General features: G+C 46.3%; 1 protein-coding gene across 1 annotated transcript in view; it reads left to right on the top strand.

Moving 5' to 3' along the window:
- The window catches only part of LOC124803270 (protein dachsous), a 334,804-nt gene that overhangs the window by 130,510 nt on the left and 182,075 nt on the right, over nt 1–22,219 (top strand). The window contains exons 6-8 of the mRNA XM_047264453.1: nt 6,719–7,171; nt 8,820–8,993; nt 14,311–14,560. Of these exons, the coding sequence (XP_047120409.1) occupies nt 6,719–7,171; nt 8,820–8,993; nt 14,311–14,560 (877 nt within the window). The remainder of the gene's footprint in view (nt 1–6,718; nt 7,172–8,819; nt 8,994–14,310; nt 14,561–22,219) is intronic.

Genomic DNA, 22,219 nt, shown 5'->3' on the forward strand with positions numbered 1-22,219 from the left:
TCGTCCATGTTCTACATAATCGATTGAGAGAAGTCATTCAGTACTAAGGGCTGAATTTATACGGGAACTTTTTTTTTTTTTTTGCATTGCTGTTTCTAGTCAGACCCGCAATCTAGATTCAAATTCAAAGGCAGGTCGTATTCAGAGTAGTCAAATGTTTTACACACAATCTGGAACTGCATTACCATTACGAAACGACGCATGTCCTGGTCGCTCAGTCGCTGTATTCGGCCACAGACCATTCCAGCCGTAGCCGTCCCATGTCCCACCACATGGCGGCGGATGGGGTTTCCTACTTGATTTAATTTAATATATTGTTGTACAGCATCGGAAATTGAAAATTTATACTAATTAGAAAAACTGACAAACACGCGAAACTATGGAAACTAAACTACGAACGAACGTAAACCTTGTCCCTCAATCCATGCAAAGATATATGAGCTTGGCGATATCCGTCTTGACCTAGACTCATCTTGTTGCAACTTACCAAAAATAGTAAAACCAGTTCCTCCAACTGATGCTTCTGCTCTCCGAGAAACACTCGAGTTAACACAGTGGAAGGTAGGAGACGAGATACTGGCAGAAGTAAAGCTGTGAGGGCGGGGCGTGAGTCGTGCTTGGGTAGCTCAGTTGGTAGAGCACTTGCCCGCGAAAGACAAAGGTCCCGAGTTCGAGTCTCGGTCCGGCACACAGTTTTAATCCGCCAGGAAGTTTCACAGCGCCTAGAGTTTCCAGGCGGTATTTACCCTACTCAGAAACGTTAGAGTTTGGCGTATTCCACATAAAATCACCTCACAATAATTGTTGAAACATAGCACATAATTAACAGAAGTTGCAACATACAACAGCAAACAGTACAGTAACTCATGTAGGTTGTCCCACAAATACAAAAAGTAGCAACATAACTAAAATAATAATAAAATTATAAACAGCCGATCAGTTGCAATGGATAAAGAATTCTTTACCTAGGTTCCGACAAATATAAGCTCTGTTGTGAGCTCTGCAAGATCCATGTACTAATTTATATTTACGTGACAAACCCTAATTCTAGGGCTATATTTCATTTTGACAAATGGATCTATGCCGACATTTGTTGAAACGGCGATGGTATATTAGTCCTTACTAATGTAAAATTGCCACCTTCTAAAGAAGACAAATTTATATTTGTCGAAACCTAGGTAAAGAATTCTTTATCCATTGCAACTGGTCGGCTGTTTATAATTTTATTACGTGAAACCGTTGCTCTTGTGCAGCTATGTTTAAAATACTAAAATAATAATCTTTTAATACTACCGGAAAACATATGCCATGCTCTTTGCGATTCCTTGATACATCAGAATTGGCTGAGTCTGTTAATAACAGTGTTCTCCATCTATTCCTTTTGCTGGTCCATACAGGAACACTTTTTTTTCACTTGCTGCTGGGTGTAAGACCCACCGATTAATTTTTTGTGTCGGCTCGTTTAAGGCCTCTTAGCCTTTGCGTCTGTCCGCCGAGCTTCGAGAATCCAAACACTCTACCACCGATCCCTGAGTCCATACGCATCGTTGCCCGTGTCCGCCACCTGGAGGCGGGCCAATTATTTTACTCTTTTTTCCTAAGGAAAAAAAAGTAGAGGATAGGCTGATGACTGAGGGAGAATATTTCGGTTTTTTTATCTAGCCCTTGATCCCCGGACACCATTTCTGATAAGCTGCTGACGGTAAGGTAATTTTATTAAGCTAAATCTAAGTTTTTAGATATAAGTAGCACTAAGGTTATGCAGAGCCTTAGGTGACAATACACCGATACTGTTTACACACTCCCTTTTAGATACCCTTATGTACATATCTGAAGTAACCTTTTGGTAACAATAAGCGATCGGTACTTAGCCTAATGCATCTATATGCAATCAGAATACGAATGCGATTGAAGGGGAAGGAGTAGATGAGAGAGTTGGGTTGGGTTGTTTGGGGGAGGAGACCAGACAGCGAGATCATCGGTCTCATCGGATTAGGGAAGGACGGGGAAGGAAGTCGGCCGTGCCCTTTGAAAGGAACCATCCCGGCATTTGTCTGGAGCGATTTAGGGAAATCATGGAAAACCTAAATCTGGATGGCCGGACGCGGGATTGAACCGTCGTCCTCCAGAATGCGAGTCCAGTGTCTAACCACTGCGCCACATCGCTCGGTACAATCAGAATGTCTGCAGTTCATATTCACTTAACAGAGTTATGTGTCTTCTTCTTCCTCCGTATAGATTCTCTCGGTTTTGCTGCAAATCGAGTCGCCGTCTGTATGGCCTAGTGCGCGGGTATTCATTGTAAGTGGTTTTAGAGGAACGGCGTGCAGTTACAAGACACTGGCGGCAGAGCTCTCCAGACACCGTTGCGGGGCGGGGCGGAGGGGGCAGTGCGGAACACTTTGGCGGGTGGCAGCGACGCGCCGGAGACAATGGCGGCTGATGAGCGAGCCGGCGCGCGTGCTGATCGGAATGTGTAATTAAAAGGGCGCCGGCCGGGCCACGCATTCCTCGCGCCTCCCACAATGGCCCCCTGTTTAGCGCCGCTTAAGGTCGCGCCCCGCTCCAGTTGTGCGTAAATTAGAAGCTCGCACCTCAGCCTGCAACGGTATCACTTACTTGCTTACTTGCCCACCTCGCTTAGCGCCCCTTCACCTTTGAAACTACTTGAAACTGAAAACTTAGATACCGACCCAACCGCTATCATTTCTCCTCGTGGGGTAACCAGGAGAACTGTTCCTATTGTCTTGCAAAAACGCAGACAATGGTCGAAGGTAAAATCACTCGAGCTTCTCGTCATCAAAACTTCAACCGTACATACAAAAACGTCCACACCACCAAAATACCTTGGACTACCTAGCTTAGGACCGTCACCCGCTAATTATCTAAAACACACTCCGCAATAAAGTGACCGACCACGAGAACTAAATGCCATCAGACGATACAGGGAAGGTATTTAGCTTTTAGTTACATTGTTTCGCCGGGCTTGCAGCGAGCATGTTGCCACTGTTCAACCTCCTAATATCATATATATATATATATATTGCTCCCTCCTACGTATATCTTGCGAAGAGACCATGAGGATAAAATCAGAGAGATTAGAGCCCACACAAAGGTATACCGACAGTCTTTCTCTCCACAAACAATACGATACTGGAACAGAAGGGAGAACCTTAGAGGTACTCAAGGTACCCTCCGCCACACACCGTCAGGTGGCTTGCGGAGTATGATGTAGATGTAGATGTAATAAAACAGTGAAAGTACACTGATTGGGGTGGAAACGGTGTTCTGAAGCTTGATGAGATGTGTGGGCTGCTCCTGGTTTTGAATCCTGTGAGGATAGTTGTGTTCCGGGCTCCCGATAGCATTTTCTGTGCTAGGGACTGGGTTGCACATGGGACTGGAGAGGTGCTAATATTAAAAAATGACGTGGTGTGAGTATTCAGATAGTTCAAGACACAGGATGTTGGTGATAGGAGGCGGATAGGATCTCAGGGAAACGGTGGGATGGAAGACGAAGTATAACTTATAGTTGATCCTTCCAAATGAATGACCAATGCAGTCTTTCCTTGCAGAACTGCAGTTCTGTCCACTTTCAGTCACTTATATCCTGCGTTATGACCATTCCCAATACTCATCGTACATCATTTTCTAATATCACTCCCTCTCCACACGTAACACTCCCTCGTCTGTACCACTTTCAACTATGCAAATATTGTATGGATCTCCACCCGTTTCCAGTTTTACCATTCCCTCCGCATCCTTTAATCTCATTTACTCTGCCCACTCTCCTTATCTTATCACCTTCCCGCACCCGTCTCCTCTACCTGCTGCTAAGTGTCCCAAATCTCCTCAGACACCTCAAATGTATTTAGGAGCTTACCTCTCCCACATAACTAAATGCAGCAGCCCGTTCTCTACCGCATCCTAGATATCCCTGACCTACTACAGCGCCTCTGTCGCCACGCTCCAACGTCCTTACAAACTCTCCACATCGTTTCCCACAGTAATTTCAGCCGCCTTCCCCTCACAGAGGACAAAATCATTCCTGATATCGACCCTTCCTATCAGCTACAAGCTATCGTTTTTCATCTAGCTATTGCCAGTCCCAAGTGCTGCCAAACTTGGGCCACGTATGTGGTAGGCTAGCATTCTGCCACAGAGCTACGCATCCCGTCAAAAGTCGTCCTTGTTTAAGGGAACTGAATATGCTTCCGAAACTTCAAAGTCAATTTTCTCGAGAATTTTTGGAGTTACAGCACACTGTTCTGGGAGATTGCTATTTGGGTTCTGAGTTTCACGAACCGGAAATATAAAAGATTACAAAAATCCAATTGTCGTGCGATTTCGTTGTCACTTGTTTACTACGGGTGCCGTTAAGCACGTAGTTGAGAAACATAAACAGCTCCCCGTCCTGCCACCCTCTCTCCACACACACACAGGAACACGCGCGCACCGAGACACTGATTGACCGACAGTGTAGCGCAGGCCTCTGCCGGAGCACTCGGCAGGGGCGGGCAGCGAGCAGAGGAGAGAGGTGTGTGTGGTCCTCTTGCTCCGCCGCGCCGCCAGCCAGCGATGGCCATCAGCGCCGCGCGCGGCCCTGGTTACGGGGGCCGCCCGCTCGGGATACTCGTGTCATTACCGCACTCGCATCGCGATTGCGTATTAGGTATTCGTTCTGGTCACGGCGTGAGGTATGCTGCTGCCGCGCCGGAGCGCAGCCGTGCTTTGACCGGCTCGCGGGCGTCCGGTTTCATTAGTAATAACTCTGACGAAAAACTGGACGCCGACGCCGCACTGCGGCCTGCCATGAAATCCGATAATGCCTAATGAAGACGTGCCGGCCACGCGCACTCTACACCTGCCGACAGCCTGCAAACCGTGATTTATTCTCGAGACAAAGCCTGTATCTTTTTCTGAACCTTCTTTTTTTACCATGCGTTTGCTAATGAGTTCCTGTTCTGCACAGGGGCTGTGTAATAATACTTTTACTTAAGATGTTCTCTCAGAGGTTGCTTCCATACCTTGTACTGCACGGAACGAAGCTACACTACTGGCCATTAAAATTGCTACATCAAGAAGAAATGCATACGATAAACGGGTATTCATTGGACAAATATATTATACTAGAACTGACATCTGATTACATTTTCACGCAATTTGGGTGCATAGATCGTGAGAAATCAGTACCCAGAACAACCACCTCTGGCCGTAATAACGGCCTTGATACGCCTGGGCATTGAGTCAAACAGAGCTTGGATGGCGTGTACAGGTTCAGCTGCCCATGCAGCTTCAACACGATACCACAGTTCATCAAGAGTAGTGACAGGCGTATTGTGACGATCCAGTTGCTCGGCCACCATTGACCAGACGTTTTCAAGTGGCGAGAGATCTGGAGAATGTTCTGGCCAGGGCAGAAAGCGAACATTTTCTGTTTCCAGAAAGGCCCGTACAGGACCTGCAACATGCGGTCGTGCATTATCCTGCTGAAATGTAGGGTTTCGCAGGGATCGAATGAAGGGTAGAGCCACGGGTCGTAACACATCTGAATGTAATGTCGACTGTTCAAACTACCGTCAGTGCGAACAAGAGGTGACCGAGATGTGCAGCCAATGGGCAGCGCGGGATTAGCGGAGCGGTCTGAGGCGCTTCAGTCATAGACTGTGCGGCTGGTCCTGGCGGAAGTTCGAGTCCTCCCTCTGGCATGGGTGTGTGTGTTTGTCCTTAGGATAATTTAGGTTAAGTAGTGTGTAAGCTTAGGGACTGATGACCTTAGCAATTGAGTACCATAAGATTTCACATACATTTGAACATTTTTTTTTTTTTAATCGGAGGTCCTGCTGTCGTTGTCTGGGGGGTCTCGTCGCTGGTCGTTTATCTGTCGAGCATTCCTCGTTCGGCATGTGCGAATGTTAAACATTAAAATGCTGTTAATGCTGAAGCTCTCGGTGTGGTGTTATGTATACCTGACTTGTTGGATTGGCCTCAGTAATGTAAAGATCCAAGTCCTTAAGCTGCTGCAGAGAAAATTATTCTCACAACAAGAGTCTGGTTGGTCTGGTCCACAGATACAATGAGCCAAACGTAAATAGCCTTCACTTGGACTGTGGGCTGCTGGAACATAAACTGAAATTCGCGTTTGCGATGTTAATTTTTTTTATTATTTGGAAATTTTTTAGTGTAGTTAGTTCAGAGTCAAACCCTCTTTACCTCCTTGGCTTGAATGAAACTGGACACAACCAGTGAAGCTCAACAGTAGCTGAGACTATGAAGTAGTCAGTGAATTCGTAGATAGTAGACAGCTAACTTCCTGCTGGTAGGGACAGGTACTCGACATTTGGCGTGCTAAGAGGAGGAATAGATGCAACGACTGTAACAACACTCAGTAATAGTTTAGATAAACCAAATGACCCCTCATAGCTTCCAGAGGAGGTGTTGTCAATGTTCACGCCAGGTAAGTGAATGTGGTTTTGCAGTCCGCTATCCTCGTGAAAATCCTCTCGGCCTTCAAGCCTCGTCATACCTGAATTGAAACACGAGCTTTCGAAAATATCCACTGTGTTCTTCGTCAGGAGATGACGAAGTACTTGTGGAATATGTCATCGAAAGCTCGAGTTTTATACGAGTGGCTTCAACTCACAAGGTAATTTGACATAGGTAAGTGTGCTGTGCGTGGTAAGCCTCGGCTAGAAGTTGGACGGCCGCCTGCCCGCAGGTGAACATCGTGATCGAGGACGTGAACGACAACGCGCCCGAGTTCGACTCGAGTACGGTGCGCATCTCGGTGCCGGAGAGCCTGGGGCTGGGCGTGCCGCTTTACGCGGCGCACGCCAGGGACCGCGACACGGGCCGCAACGGCGCCGTGCGCTACCGCCTCGCGGGGGCGGCGCTGGGGGCGGGCGCGGGGGCGGGCGCGGCGGGCTCGTACGCGCAGCCGCTGTTCGCCATCGAGCCGCGCCTCGGCCACCTGACGCTGGCGCGCCACCTCGACTACGAGACGGCGACGCGGCACGCCATCGTGGTCGTGGCCACCGACTCGGGCGAGCCGCCGCTGTCCGCCTCGCTGAGCGTGCTCGTCGAGGTGCAGGACGTCAACGACAACCCGCCCGTCTTCGAGCGCGCCGAGTACGCCGTCTCCGTGCTCGAGTCGCTGCCCGTCAACTCGCAGGTACGTCTACGACACTGTCACCATACTCCGAGTCACGATTACAGATGATTAATTGTTGCACCCAGCTGTCTCCCGCAAGTTAAAACTATTCGATGAGGACGCTGTAATTTTGTCTCTTAAACAGGCAATTTCGCTTATCCCACACTCACGTTAAAACATGTTCCTCCGATTTCCCTGATTTACGAGGGCTATTTCTTTTCTTTTCTTTTTTTCCGACCTCCGATCAGTCGAGAAGTTTGAACCACAGTAAAAGTCCAACTAAGCCTTGCACAGATGTCTTGCGCAGTGTCTGTAGTATGCCCATCGATGGCATCACGTCACACTTTTCAGTTCTGAGCGTACGGTGAGGACATAATGATGATTGGAACAATAGTCTCTCCTGTCGATTGTGTCCGCCGCTCGTGGTCTCGCGGTAGCGTTCTCGCTTCCCGAGCACGGGGTCCCGGGTTCGATTCCCGGCGGGGTCAGGGATTTTCACCTGCCTCGAGATGACTGGGTGTTTGTGTTGTCCTCATCATTTCATCATCATCCAGGAAAGTGGCGAAATTGGACTGAGCAAAGATTGGATAATTGTATGGGCGCTGATAACCACGCAGTTGAGCGCCCCACAAACCAAACATCATCATCATCATCATCCTGTCGATTGTGAACAAGCTCAGGAAGGGTTCCGCCTGCTTTCATGCATTGCCGTTCTTCGTGACAGTGCTCGGCCACACACTGCAGCTGGAACAGCGATGCTGCTGCACCGTTCTCGGTGGGAAGTGTTTGATGACCCGCCGTACATCTCGGACTGTTCCCTCTGATTTTGATCTCTTCGCTCGCGTGAGCCGCTGGCTATGAGGACAGCGTTCTGGCACAGACAGCAAGCTGCAGACCAGCGTAGGGAATTGTTAGAAAGCACATGAGGCTGGCCTTCAATGACAAGGATATTGGATACTTAGTATCATGCTACGGCTAAATTCTAAGTCGGAGCGGCGCCTTTGCTGAGAAGTAGCTGGAAGGTGTAGCTAGCTGTTGCAAATAAAACAGTTTTGATTTTCACCGTAGTTTCGATTTTGCGAACGATCGGAGGTTGGAAAAATAGTAGCCGTCGCAGTTTCTTTGCGTTGACTTTGAACCAATTCGGGACAATGCTGGGACAGCTTCCTCACAAAATAGTACAGAATTTCCTTTTTTATCCTTGTCCAACTGAGCTACAACACGTTATCTTCCGTGAGCTTATTGTGCAATGAATCTTAAACATTCTTTCTCTCCGTCGTCCTCTGGAACATTCTCATACCTAATCTACCTGACTGGGTCAAGCAGCATTCCATTATCACAGCGTTACGTGAATGTTTCTCTCACAAATCTGCAGTAAAATTTATTCACATTTAAAGCAAGCTGTCCATCATAGCACCAAGTAGGAATTATGTACACGTCATCCTGGATTCATTTATTACACTACGATGTTTTCCTACACACAACGCCGACATTTGCAAGCGGTCTCAGACTGGTTGTCGCCCTATCTGGCGAATCGTTGACGTGTATGGAGAACAAGAATGGTTCCAGAAAACTTCTCTAGCCTTACCTGACCGAGATTCGACTTGCAGGACTGCTGTTCCACCACTCAGAGTATCCCGCTTTAGCACGGTCACGTTCCTGTGTGCAGGTGGTGCAGGTGACGGCCGTCGACCTGGACACGGGCAACAACGCCCGGCTCACCTACCGCCTGCTCACCAACGGCACCGACCACGGCGCGCCCTTCGGCGTCTTCCCCAACAGCGGCTGGATCTACCTGCGCGCTCCGCTCGACCGCGAGGCGCGCGACCGCTACCTGCTCACGGTCAGTACACGTAAACAGGGAACCGGCCGGCTGTAGCTGGTTGTCGGTACACATCCATTACTGTCGTGCACAGCAGACCATATACACAGGGTGTACATAAAGTCTGCGAACACTTTCAATTATTTACTGCACGACAACCAAACACTGTACAGATATCCTATATATTTCATTTTGAAGAGAAACCCTGAAAAGTTGTTTTTTTTTTTCATGTATAGCGCCACATCGTAACTTGATAATTTGACGATAGTCTGCGCTAGTTGCAGACATGGCGAGTTCAGATGCGGAGATAACTTTCTGTGTCTGTTGGAGTTCGACAAAAACAAGTGTGCTACAGCTGTTCAACGAATGTTTAGAACCAAGTACGGTAAGAAGCCACCAACAAGGAAGACCATTTACCACTGGCATAGCAAACTGGATTTGAGCGTGATTCACAAAAGGTAAATATTTTTTGTGCCTTGTCACGTCGAAAACTGTACGGGCCATTCTTCTTCACCGAGAGCACTGTCACTGGATATTCCTGCTTGGATATGTTGCCGCAATGGCTGACGCCTCAAATACAGTCGGACTCTCCGTTCGTCTTTCAGCAGGATGGGGCTCCACCCCATTTTCATCGAGAAGTTCGTGGGTACCTGAACACGGAGCTGCCGCATCGATGGATCGACCGTGCTACAGAAGGGCACAGCTGTTTCATGAAATAGCCTTCCCGATCACCAGATCTCACTCCGTTCGACTTTTTTCTGTGGGGACACATTAAAGATCTGGTGTATGCCCCGCCTCTACCACGTGATGTAGCAGAGCTCCGGGAGAGAATACGGGAAGCGACTGCCACATTCGTCGATGCCATGCTGCGACGGGTGTGGCAAGAATTCGATTACTGTATTGACATCTTCCCGGTCACTCATGGTTCGCATATCGAATATTTGTAAAAATAAATAAATAAATAAATAAATAAATAAAATAAAACCTCTTCAAAATGCAATATGATGACATCTGTACAGTGTTTGGTTCTTGTGCAATACGTAATCAAAGAGTTCCCGGACTTTATGTACACCACGTATACAGGGTGTTTCAGAGTCTTCGCGACACAGATCCAGGGCTGCTAGATCACGTCTTCACGGGGGACATCTCTTATTACAGACAAAATGTTCGCCGGCCGTGGGACGGCGGACCAGCAGGGACTACTAACCAGCTGTGCAGCGTTCTGCCTACACCAGTAAACTGATAGAATCGTTTTCAACAACGAAACTGGAAGAATAAGTGACTCTAAGCCGAGAGATAGTTTAGAAGCGAATCAAGAACTTAGATTTTGCTCGGCGTACCGCCTTCCACGCGGAGAAGATGACTGGATGATAGGCAACACACGTTACATACAAAGGGCGCAGAGTGCCTATGTCCTGTCGCCTCTTAGGGGCATAACAATTAGAAAAGGAAGCGTCAGTGAACGTCTTGTCTCTGAGAACAGTTGTTCCCCATGACGTGATCTATCAACCGCAGACGTTCGTCGCAAATACTTTGAAACACAGTGCATAGAGTGTCCAAAACCTTAGGCTCAGAGTTATACAAATGGCATTAGAGGTACACTTTGTGTAATTTGAGTGATCGCAAATCAATATTTATTTCTTACGGTCATAAACAAATTACAAATTATGGCGGCAACTTAAACTCATACCCACTGCCCAACGTGACAGCCACCAATCTCAATGCATGCATCAAATTTTGCCGCATTCTCTCAGGTTTCAAAATACTTACATTTGAATCCTCTACTGCTCCTTAACTTTGATCATAAATGTTTTTATGTACCTATATTAACCTAAGAGAGGAAGAGTAGTAACTGGTTTGTGATATTAAAATTATCCTTCATTTTCCGCCGTCTCAGTTCCACAATGTCTATAGCTATTACTGGTTTCGAATTAAGTTAATTAATTGTATTCTCAAACAATGGACAATCCAGGATGGAATGTAACAATACCAGAGAAGGGAAGTTGCTACTCACCATATAGTAGAGATGCTGAGACGCGATAGGCACAATAAAAAGATTCATACAATTAAAGCTTTGTGCAATTAAGGCTTTTGTCAGCAGTAGACACACATACACACACGCACACACACACTCACATAAACGCAACTTGCACACACATCTGCAGTCTCAGAGAACTGAGACCACAGTCAGTATAGACAGCTACATAGGTAAATGTTATATTTAAATTTCTAACTGCAGATCCGTTTGAAGAGTTCTGCGCAACTGCGGTTGCCACTTAATAAAACTGAAAACGCCATTTATGTATGTCCTGAGTCCTGGAAGCGCGTTGGGAACAGCAAGACTCAGAATTTGCTACGTATTGTGAGCTAACGTAAAGTAGCTACTACATAGGCTGATTAAAATTACTTGGTAGTTGACGCTTCAGGGACTGGAGCTTCAGAGCGCTCAAAGTCACACCCGAACCGCTCGCCGTCGCCAAACAGTTGGTGAGTTCGAGTTATTCGGCTTTCTTTCTTGTTGTGTTTGGATCCAGAATCCTGCATCTGACCCTTAGTTAAGTATTTCACCACCCATGATAACCATAAAACAACACACACAACGATGCTAACAACATACAGCAGCACTAACCAAACACTACTAGATCCTCGCGCATAAGACGTGACTTAGCATCACGTATACCGTTATTATAATCAGAGAGATCTGCTTAAATTAGAAAAGTTTCGCACGACATTAGTTGAAGCCAAATTTTTGAAGGCAGCAATTCATCGTTGTTACTGGACTATGAGACACAAATGTAACGCTTGAACATCTTACTCTCGTAGTGTAGTCGGTAGCGCATTAACTTGCTGTGTAGGTTCGAACCTTGTGAAGAACAGCGATAATTTTTTATTTCCGAGGCTAATCAAAACACTTTCACTATTATTTTCATGCAAATAATTGATTTCAATGCATTTTTTGATTTCTGATACTTTGTCACGTCATTTTCATTATTGTACTGACTTTTTTATTGCCATTATTTTTCTTCGTATCATTCTCTTTTCAATCGGAATCTGCCAGTTTATCTACAAAGCGGCAGTTCGTGTAGCCAGTGTAAGGGTATAAATGAAACTTTTCTCCCTTGAGTTTACTACTAGAGTACCTCAGTGAACAAACCGATCGTGATTGTAGTTGTGCCGCCGTTTTCTCGGATACATTGCACATCACGAGGTTGTGAATAGGTCAGGACACGAGCTCAAATTCAGGGCTGCAATAAACGTCGTCAACCGCAGTTCAGTCACTGGTCACTTAAAATCATCTGCCGACAGAGCATCTCGCGTTTTCGCCATACCTCGCAGTGGCCGCCAGCAACATTGTTCCGCGTTACACATTGACAGCATTTGGGAACTGACTCGTCGTGTTTCTGTGTCACCTGTAACCGAGCGGTAGCCGGCTGCAACACTGTAGTGGCAAGTGACAGACGTCAACTATCAAGTAATTTTAATCAGACCATAGTATTCTGTGTACGAGGGTCACTCCAAAAGAAATGCACACTATTTTTTTTTTAAATCCATCTTTTATTCTGCATGTTTGAAAGTTTTACAGTGTGTGGATACATCCTTTAGGAACAATATTTTCATTTCTCCACATTATTTCCATCCCTCTCAACTGCCTTACGCCATCTTGGAACCAGCGCCTGTATACCCACACGGTAAAATTCTGGACCAACCTGTTGGAGCCACTGTTTGGCAGCGTGCACAAGAGAGTCATCTTCAAACCTTGTTCCACGAAGAGAGTCTTTCAGTTTCCCAAAGAGATGATAGTCACATGGAACGAGGTCAGGACTGTAAGGCGGGTGTTTCAGTGTTGTGACCCGGAGTTTTGCGATCGCTTCCATGGTTTTTTGACTGACATGTGGCCGTGCATTGTCGTGCAACAGCAAAACATCCTGCTTTTTGCCGATGTGGTCGAACACGACTCAGTTGAGCTTGAAGTTTCTTCAGTGTCGTCACATATTCATCAGAATTTATGGTGGTTCCACTTGTCATGATGTCCACAAGAAAGAGTCCTTCGGAATCGAAAAACACCGTAGCCTTAATTTTTATAGCAGAAGGTGTGGTTTTGGATTTTTTTTTCTTGGGTAATTTGCATGATGCCACTCCATTGAGTGCCTCTTCGTCTCTGGTGAAAAATGATGGAGCCATGTTTCATCACCTGTCACAATTCTTCCAAGAACTTCATCTCCACCATTCTCGTACTGTTCCAAAAGTTCGCTGCATACCGATTTTCTTGTTTCTTTGTGAGCCACTGTCAACATCGTGGGAACCCACCTGGCACGAACCTTTTTTAACGCGAACACTTTCAGCATTCTGCAAACACTTCCTTTCCGTATCCCAACGTAGCGTGACAGTTCGTTCACTGTGATGCGTCTGTCAGCAGTCACCAATTCGTTAACTCTCTGCACATTGTCTGGAGTGTGTGCAGTACGAGCCATGCCTCTGCGAGGACAATCCTCAATATTTTCGTGCCCGCTTTCGTCAACCTCTTGCGGGTGTTTCCTACTGTCTCGTTTTCACAGCACAGGAATTCTATGACAGCACGTTCCTTCTGACGAACGTCAAGTGTAGCAGCCATCTTGAAGACATGCTGTGACGGCGCCACTCACGGGAACAGGTTGAAATAGATTTGAAAACAAGCGGGAAGGATGTATCTACACACTGTAAAACTTCCACACATGCAGAATGAAAACTATTTTTACGAAAATAGTGTGCATTTCTTTTGGAGTTACACTCTTAATGTTATTTGAGACCTGATAATGATCTTGTTATAGCGTAATTGATCGCCATAAACATTGTGCATCTGAGATGTAGGAAATAAAGGATGATTTTGATACCATGTACTTATGTTTCTTAATATGGCATGCATTACAATCAAGTGTGATACCTGGTGATTCCAACACAGACAGCCAGCAACATGGATACGAGTAGTAAGGGTGGAAGCATGTGTGGGATTGTGTAATTTTGGAGGGTATGTGTGGTGTAACTGCAGGTTTGGTGGATGTGGATGGTGATACGGAACCACGCGAGGAATTGCATGGTGAATAATGGACTTGGGGAAGCTTAAGAAAAAGGGTCTCGATACAAGAGTTCGAATATGGAGGGAGCTGAGAGGAGCCCGTACACAGAGGAGTAAAGGGAGGCTCTCTCAGATCTGGTCCGAAATGTGGGCTCAGTATCGTGGATGTACAGAGTGGTGGTCTAAATGTACTCGTGTGGGTGTGGGAAAAGCGCCGGTGCCCAGTGCAGGGCAGGCGCCACGCTGGGCTGGTGCACAGTGGCTGGAGCTGAGTGGCGTTCGCAGGTGGCGGCGACGGACAACGGCTCGCCGGCCAGCTCGGCGACGACGCGCGTGCTGGTGACGGTGCTGGACGCCAACGACAACGAGCCGCGCTTCTCGCAGGACGCGTACGACTTCTCCGTGGAGGAGAACCTGCCGCGCGGCGCGCACGTCGGCCAGCTGAGCGCCGCCGACGCCGACTTGGGCGCCAACGCCGCCGTGCGCTACCACCTCATCCCCGCCAACTCCAGCTTCCACGTCAACCCCGTCACCGGTGAGTGCCGCCGACCGAGAGCCGAGGGGCAGCCGGCCGCACTCGCACACTTGTCGGTTCTCGGACGCGTATCTACTGTATCTGCGACCGTAACGTGGATGTTGTCTGCTTTGCCTCTAAACAAAACACAGGTTTACAAAATGCAGGGACGGATTCCTAACTGGAAATGAAGGAAAAAATTTCCTACCAACATGTGGCTGGAAATGGACGTTGCGTGTCCAACGAAAACAAACCGTTCCGGACCACAGTACACAGGTGCACCGCATCCACGTCACAACCGAAATTCAAAGTGGCATTCGTGGGATTTCAGGTGATAGAAATAGTTGCGGTTGTCATGCACGATACACATAATCGTACTTTGGTTTGCACTATGTTGGCGGCCCAGTTGCCTGGAGCTTGTACTAGTGTTCGTCCCAATATCCCGTACAACCTGCTCCTCCAGATCTGGTGTACACACAGTCCGCCACCTCTCTGCAAGTTCGTCTGTCCGAAAGGACCCATGATCACACAAACGCCCAAAAAGGGCTCGAAATGTTGTGTGATGTAGTTATTGCCTGTGATGGCACTTGTTTTGGTATAAGAACCTTCAACATCGCAGCGCGTCAGCAATCGTTGGTTAATATATTAAAAAACTAGAAACCAGCCTCGATTACGAAAAAAGCACCTAGTGTTAACCTAGGTTTCGGCGTAGACAACTACACCTTCTTCAGAACAATAAAACCCACAAGTGCTTAAGAAGACCTTTGTGAATGATTAAAAGAACACCATAGCTATACATTTATAAACGAAAAAAAAAGAAAACACAAACAGTACATATGTACAAAGTCAAAACCACTACTTAACTACAGTTTATGGCGAGTCATGGCCCATCGAACATAGGCCGGTGTGAGGTGGAGCGTACACCATTTAGTTAAGTAGTGGTTTTGACTTTGTACATATGTATTGTTCGTGTTTTCCTTTCTTTCGTTTATAAATGTGTAGCTATGGTGTTCTTTTAATCATTGACAAAGGTCTTCTTAGGCACTTGTGGATTTTATTGTTGTTCTGAAGAAGGTGAAGTTATCTACGCCGAAACCTAGGTTGACACTAGGTGCTTTTTTCGCAATCGAGGCGGGTTTCTAGTTTTTTAATATGTTTTGGTATAGTCGGGCTGCCTTTCGACCGCTTCCATCTGCTTGGCCGTACACAGACACCACCTTGACTTGTTCCCGGTATGAATATCGGACCATTGTGCTGCTTACAGTACGTTCCATCACTGACACAGCTTGCAACGCACAAGAGGCACACGACACATGCTCAGAGTAACTGTCATTCGCCAGCGCCGTCTACCGTGGCAGCGATGCATTTCCAATCAAATATTCATAGGACCTTTTTCCATCATTTCCAGTCTTGAATCCGTCTCTGCAATTTGTCGACTTTTTTTAACGTTGACCTTGTCTACTTTTATGTAAATGAATCAAATCTAATCCGTTTCTAAAATTAATTCTTACGTATTCTTAGTGAAAATCAGTGACGTACTGTTGATGCTAATATTAAGTACGCATGATCCTCTACTGTTTCCTGTGAATGCCTGTTTCAGTACGACATTTTCTGTATAACAAACCTGTACTGCTGTAGTAAGGGCCAGCTGTAAAGTAACGGCAACGTATACAGATCCGAGAAACTGGAAGTTTTGTGTGAACAACAATTGTCTGAGCTCTTTCCACACAAAGCTACAAAGTATCCATTCCACATAAACGTAAACGTGCTGTAAGGATATCTGAAGTCCATCCTTCAACTTCGAGTAATGAACTGTTTAAAAAAACTCGGCATACCACCATCTGCCACACAATACACGTTTCAGTTTTGTTCTGAATAATCAGGCACAGTTTGAAAATAATAGTATCATTCATAAATACAATGCTAGAAACAAAAATAACCTCTGCCATCTACAACTTAACCTTGCACTTCCATACAAACGACTAAAGTAGACAGCCATAAATCAACCGTAAAAACATTCCACCATGTCTTTTCTGAATTAATGATGAAGGCAGATAACGAAATAAAAAATATCATTTGCACTTGACAACTCCTTCTATTTCCATAAAGTAATTTCTGAGTTGATAGTACGTATGCAGTTGGCTTACATTTATCAGATTCCTTGTAGATTAAATATAAAAAGTCAAATTATGTCAATGACTAGCCACATTGTTACAGACAGAATGTGTCTTATTTGTGAACCTACTGACATGTTCCATGTGGCGAGTTGTCACAAATATGACCCATGGAAGATGAAAACATAAAAAAAAACACCTAGACAGACCTAAAATCTAATAATGTCGTGACATTCTCCTTGTGATCTGACATTCGGAGAGTGAAACGGGAGATCTTGTTCTCGGATGTGGTACTGGGATACTCGACGTCAGTTCTTAAGCATTTCGAGGACTCGTTTTGGTACCCGACTGGTCCTACACTAGCCTGCAGCACCAGAAGCTGCCCCGCTCATTTTGTTCTGTGTAAATGTTCAGAGTGGGTGACACAGCCTGCGAGATAGTGTCACGGAATATTTGAATTACGGTCCTTTTTATTTTGCGCGATTACTGGAACAATCTTCGTGTGGAGTACAGTAGAGTACTTCTCAGTTTTGTAGCGCGACTTTCTACCTCGACTCCGGTTTTTAGGAGGATTCTAAAAATAGTGAGCGATGAAACAATATTGTTGTCATTTGTGCTGAAATCCACGACAAGTCGGTGGCCGCATTGGGACCAGCCGTAGACCCCACAACTGTGGCGGTTGTTTCGACAGAAGCGTGCACGCTCGTGTAGCGCTCTCCTCAGCTGCGCGGATACGCCTTTCGCCCCACAGAGGAAAATCACCGCAGCGCCGCACGCTTACGGCTCGCCGCTGCCGGAAACACGAAGAGCAAAACTCGGGGCAAAGTACTCGACACAATGGTAACACAATAATGACAATAACAAAAAGCGACGCTGTTGTTTCATCGTTTTAAATGAACCGCTCACGCGAAAGTAACAAAGTAATTTATTAGCAGTACGTCGTAGGACGGGCGGAGCGACCGTAAAGGAATTGGAAATTGAGTGGCAGCGGGGCTTCAATCACGGGTGTGCAGCCGGTAATGGGCGGGGGGCGGCCTCTCTGCCGGCTGGCGGCGGGCAGCCGCGACCCCGGGGTCGAGGCCGCCGCCGCTACACGCCACACACACTACACGCCACACACCGCACACCACACTCTACACTTCTCGCATCGCTGTTTGCGAGACCGCGGCGCGGGGGTACGTGCTTCTGCCCGAGCGTCGCAGAGCAACACCGACGTACAGCGAAACGAATCTTCTGTTTCGTTCACTTTAGTTGACACGTACTGCTTCACAGGTTACTCAGTTCAGCTTCCATAGACGATCTGACCGATCTTTTAGACAAATTGTGTAGAATGAGCAAGTCCACGGTATATATAAACACGACTAGTGTTAACATTACTGAACGTGTTATTTTTCAGTCCTAACCATGCAACTACATTACAAGTAGCCAGTTTTTAAATCAAAGCTCGTCTATGGTGTAGGAGGAGTCGTCCAGAAAAAAAGATTTTAAGCTAGATTCAACTCTTGCTTTCTTATCTGTCAGACATTTTATGTTATTGGGCAAAACATGAAAATTTTTGTTGATGAACATACACCGGCGTCCAAAATTAAAGCAACAAACGGAAATTTTGCAAGACCGCTTTTATTTTCCCACAAAACGGTATAAAAAGGTGATAGTACAGTAGAAACATTGTAAAGAATACAGAACGTAATCAACTGCAACATGCATAACTGTAGACAAACATGTTCTTCGTTTTTTTCCAACTGAACGGATTGGCACACAAATTCCGAAAACTGGTTAATGTGCTCAGCATGAGGTGTGACGACCTCTGGCACCAATGCAGGCCTGACAACAATGCTGTGAATGATGTCATTAATCTCATGTTGAGGCAGTAATGCCCATTCTTCCTGCGGAACTGCCCACAAGTCTTGGTGAGTGGTTGGTGGATGCTGACGTGTGCAACCCGTCTCCCTAGTGCATCCCAGACATACTCTGTGGTATTGAAATCGGGAAAGCGAGCAGGCCACGCCACGTATGCAACATCTTCCTTACCCAAAAAAAAACATCAACCACCCGTGCTCTATGAGGTCGAGCATTATTGTCCATGAGTACGAAGTCTGGGCCCACAGCACCTCCCAACAACCGCTCTTGAGATCCCAAGATCTCCTCAAGGCTCCTAACAGCAGTTAAATCTTGCTGATTCACCCGTACAATTTCATGAAGAGTGGTCAACATAATTCTTGCCCACGCCATTAGGGATCCTCCTCGATATCAGTCTCCTTTCACAACGTTTGGGTCCCGAAATCGTGTTCCATGTGCCCTCCAGATGTGAATCCATCGAGAAACGCTCTCCAGACCAAATCGGGTCTCGTCTGTGAAAAGAACATTTGCCCAGCATTCGACCGTCCAGATGGCATGTTGACGCCTCCACTCTAGCCATTCCCTTCTGTGAAGACACGCCAGAGGTAAACAGACAGCAGGTTTCCGGCAATAAAGGCCACTGTGTCGAAACCTTCTCTACATCGGTTGCCCCGATACAACACGTCCAGTGGATGCTGCGAGAACAGATGCCTGTTGCTACACAGTGCTAAGGCGTTACCGTCATGCCTTTAGAGCCAAATAACGGTCCTCTCTTCCTGACGTCAAGCGTGGTCTGTCCTGCCCTGATCTTCGTTATACAGTTGTCCCGTGAGGATCGTGGGAGTAAAGTAAGGGATGAGGAGCGCACGGAAGCATGGAGGCATTTCTCCTTCGTTCATTATGCGAATAGAATGCGATAGGAAATCGATAATATTGCTACCAGATAGACTCCAGGCACTCTACACTGGCTTCCGGAGTATATACGTAGATATATAAGACAGAGAGGTTTCCAAACATAGTACTGTGTGCAAGTGTTGTTATTTAACTTTCGATTTCTCCGCATCGTTACTCACATTATTGCCACGTAGCACTGTTGGTAGTCTGTCGGTCTGAGGAGAATATTGGGCTCTACAACGATTTGCTGGTGTTCATTACAGCCACCTATTGGAAACATTGTTTTAATGTTGTCGCACATGACGTATCAGTCGCCTTCTTTCTTCCGAGTACAGCGTTGTTAAGTCTGCATTACAATCACTTAATATTCTACACACTTTCCAGTGTTCATTATCCAGTCAATCTTGCGACACAGAAGACATTCTGGAGACAGCAGAGTGGGCGGCCAACCTGTCATGCCCAGTAGTCAGTGGCTACTGGCTAATGCTTCTCTCCTTGGCCCATCGGCCACTATGGAGTCGTGCACGAGATTTCTCAAGATTTTTCCATCGTTTGAAATTCTTCTTGGAATGTGTTGTTAATAATAAATTTCACTGCAAAATATATCTTAGGTTTTCCAGTCTGTTTAGTTTTTGCGCCCTTTTTGCTGGAAATCATGTTGTTTCAATACCCTTTCAGCCACAGTGAGTTGAACACATAGCCTAACACACGACAGTCACACTTAACAGTGAAGGGGTCGAATAAAGAAATAGTACCAATTTTCTGGCTTGTGCCTGCGAATCCGTATCCAATGCGACATTGCATTGTCCAGTAGAAATACCCAGTGGAAATACTCGAAATGTCGACGTGTCTGGAAAAAATAAACACAGAAGTGGTTAAAGAACTCTTACTTGTTATTTTATCGACAAGACGGAACATTTCCGTAGAAATGAGTATTAATGTTGTTATATAAGAACTCTGGTATATTATGGATGATAAAAAGCTTTTTTTACTTCATATGGTTCCAAAACATCTGCCCCCTACCTCTTCAGATATCCACAGTTCTTGCTCAGTACAACTCACAGTTAATGTGACAGAAGTTCAGAGAACGAGCTCCGATAATTCGACCTCTCTCACACACGTCCCTTCCCTACGTTTGTGTTGCTTGATATGTAAGTCCAGTTGCGAGCAGGGTAGTCGTTCGTAGAAAGCTTCGTCGTCGTACGCAAACAGATACTCTAATTGCTACTAGTCGCGTAGTAAACTTGGCTGTTGATGTACTTACAAAAAATAGTTAAGACTCTAAAATTTCAGTTGTACTGGATGACTTGGCTACACTTTATACGTGCGTCACATCGGTAACACGATAGTATCCGATTAAATGATTAATGGAGAACATTTGGATTACGTCACATCGGTTAAATGTGTAGGGGTAATACTAAGAAGCGATGTGAAATGGGACGCACAAGCAATGTCTGTAACAGGCAACGCGAACGCAAGACTTGTATTCATCCGGAGAATGTTGGGGAAGTTTAGTGCATCACTAAAATAAATCGCACATAGGACGCTAGTGCAATCATTTCTGGAGTACTGTTCCAGCGTCTGGAGTCCTCACCAAGTAAGTAAGGCAGCAGTCGTCTGAAGACTTCAGAGACGCCCTGTTATTATCATAAGAGGTAGGCATAGCGTTAGCCCATACGGATGTGTAATATAGAAGCTCGGGGAACTTCTAGTGGGTAAATCTAGAGAACCAGTATTCGAGGAAGACTTTGTAAAGCCAAGGGAACGTGAGAATAAGATGAGAGAGTTTAGGGGGCACACGGAAGCACATTCACAATCATTTCACCTACCTCAATAGTCAAATTGAATAGGACAGAATATCCAGAATGAGATTTTCACTCTGCAGCGGAGTGTGCGCTGATATGAAACTTCCTGACAGATTAAAACTGTGTGCCAGGCCGAGACTCGAACTCGGGAACTTTGCCTTTCACGGGTAAGTGCTCTACCAACTGAGCTACCCAAGCACGAGTCACGCCCCGTCCTCACAGCTTTACTTCTGCCCGAGTTCGAGTCTCGACCTGGCACACAGTTTTAATCTGTCAGGAAGTTTCATAGGAGAGAAACTCGTTAATGTGGGTACGAAGTACCTTCCGTCACGCACTGTTCAGTGGCTCGCGCACTGTATATGCGGATTTATAACGGGGTCTGGTGTACGTAGCCACCCACACGCGCCTGTATGCGGATTTGGGGCGGCAGCAGTAACTGTTGAGGGTCCCGCCCCGCCTCCGTGTCGCCATGTTGAAGCGGCCGGCGGGCAGCGGGCAGTATTGACCGACTTCAAGTCAAGTCTAAATGAAAAGCAAACAGCGGCCGTCGAAGCCCCGCCTCCCGCGGACAACAACCGGCCATGAGAAACTGGCCGCAGGTAGACGGGGGGAAAAAGTGGCGACCCTGTGCGTACGGGTACAGCTACATCCGCAGCAGTTTGCGGATAAAAGCCTAAACCAATTAGCATATGCGCCAGTATATCTGCGGATATCCGCAGTAATAATGTCTTTGTATTTGAAAGTTAGTAGATCGTGTCCTCTTTGACATTTTCGTCTTTTTGCATTACGTGAGATGGAAAATTATTATTGTTATTATTGTTTTAAGTCACTATGATTACTCATTTGGAACGGATTGCTAGTATCTTGGCTTCAGTGCGCGATTCCATAGGAAGAAAAAATGTTCAAATGTGTGTGAAATCTTATGGGACTTAACTGCTAAGGTCATCAGTCCCTAAGCTTACACACTACTTAACCTAAATTATCCTAAGGACAAACACACACACCCATGCCCGAGGGAGGACTCGAAC

Source organism: Schistocerca piceifrons, chromosome 6 (genome assembly GCF_021461385.2).
Source record: "Schistocerca piceifrons isolate TAMUIC-IGC-003096 chromosome 6, iqSchPice1.1, whole genome shotgun sequence".
NCBI lineage: Eukaryota > Metazoa > Arthropoda > Insecta > Orthoptera > Acrididae > Schistocerca > Schistocerca piceifrons.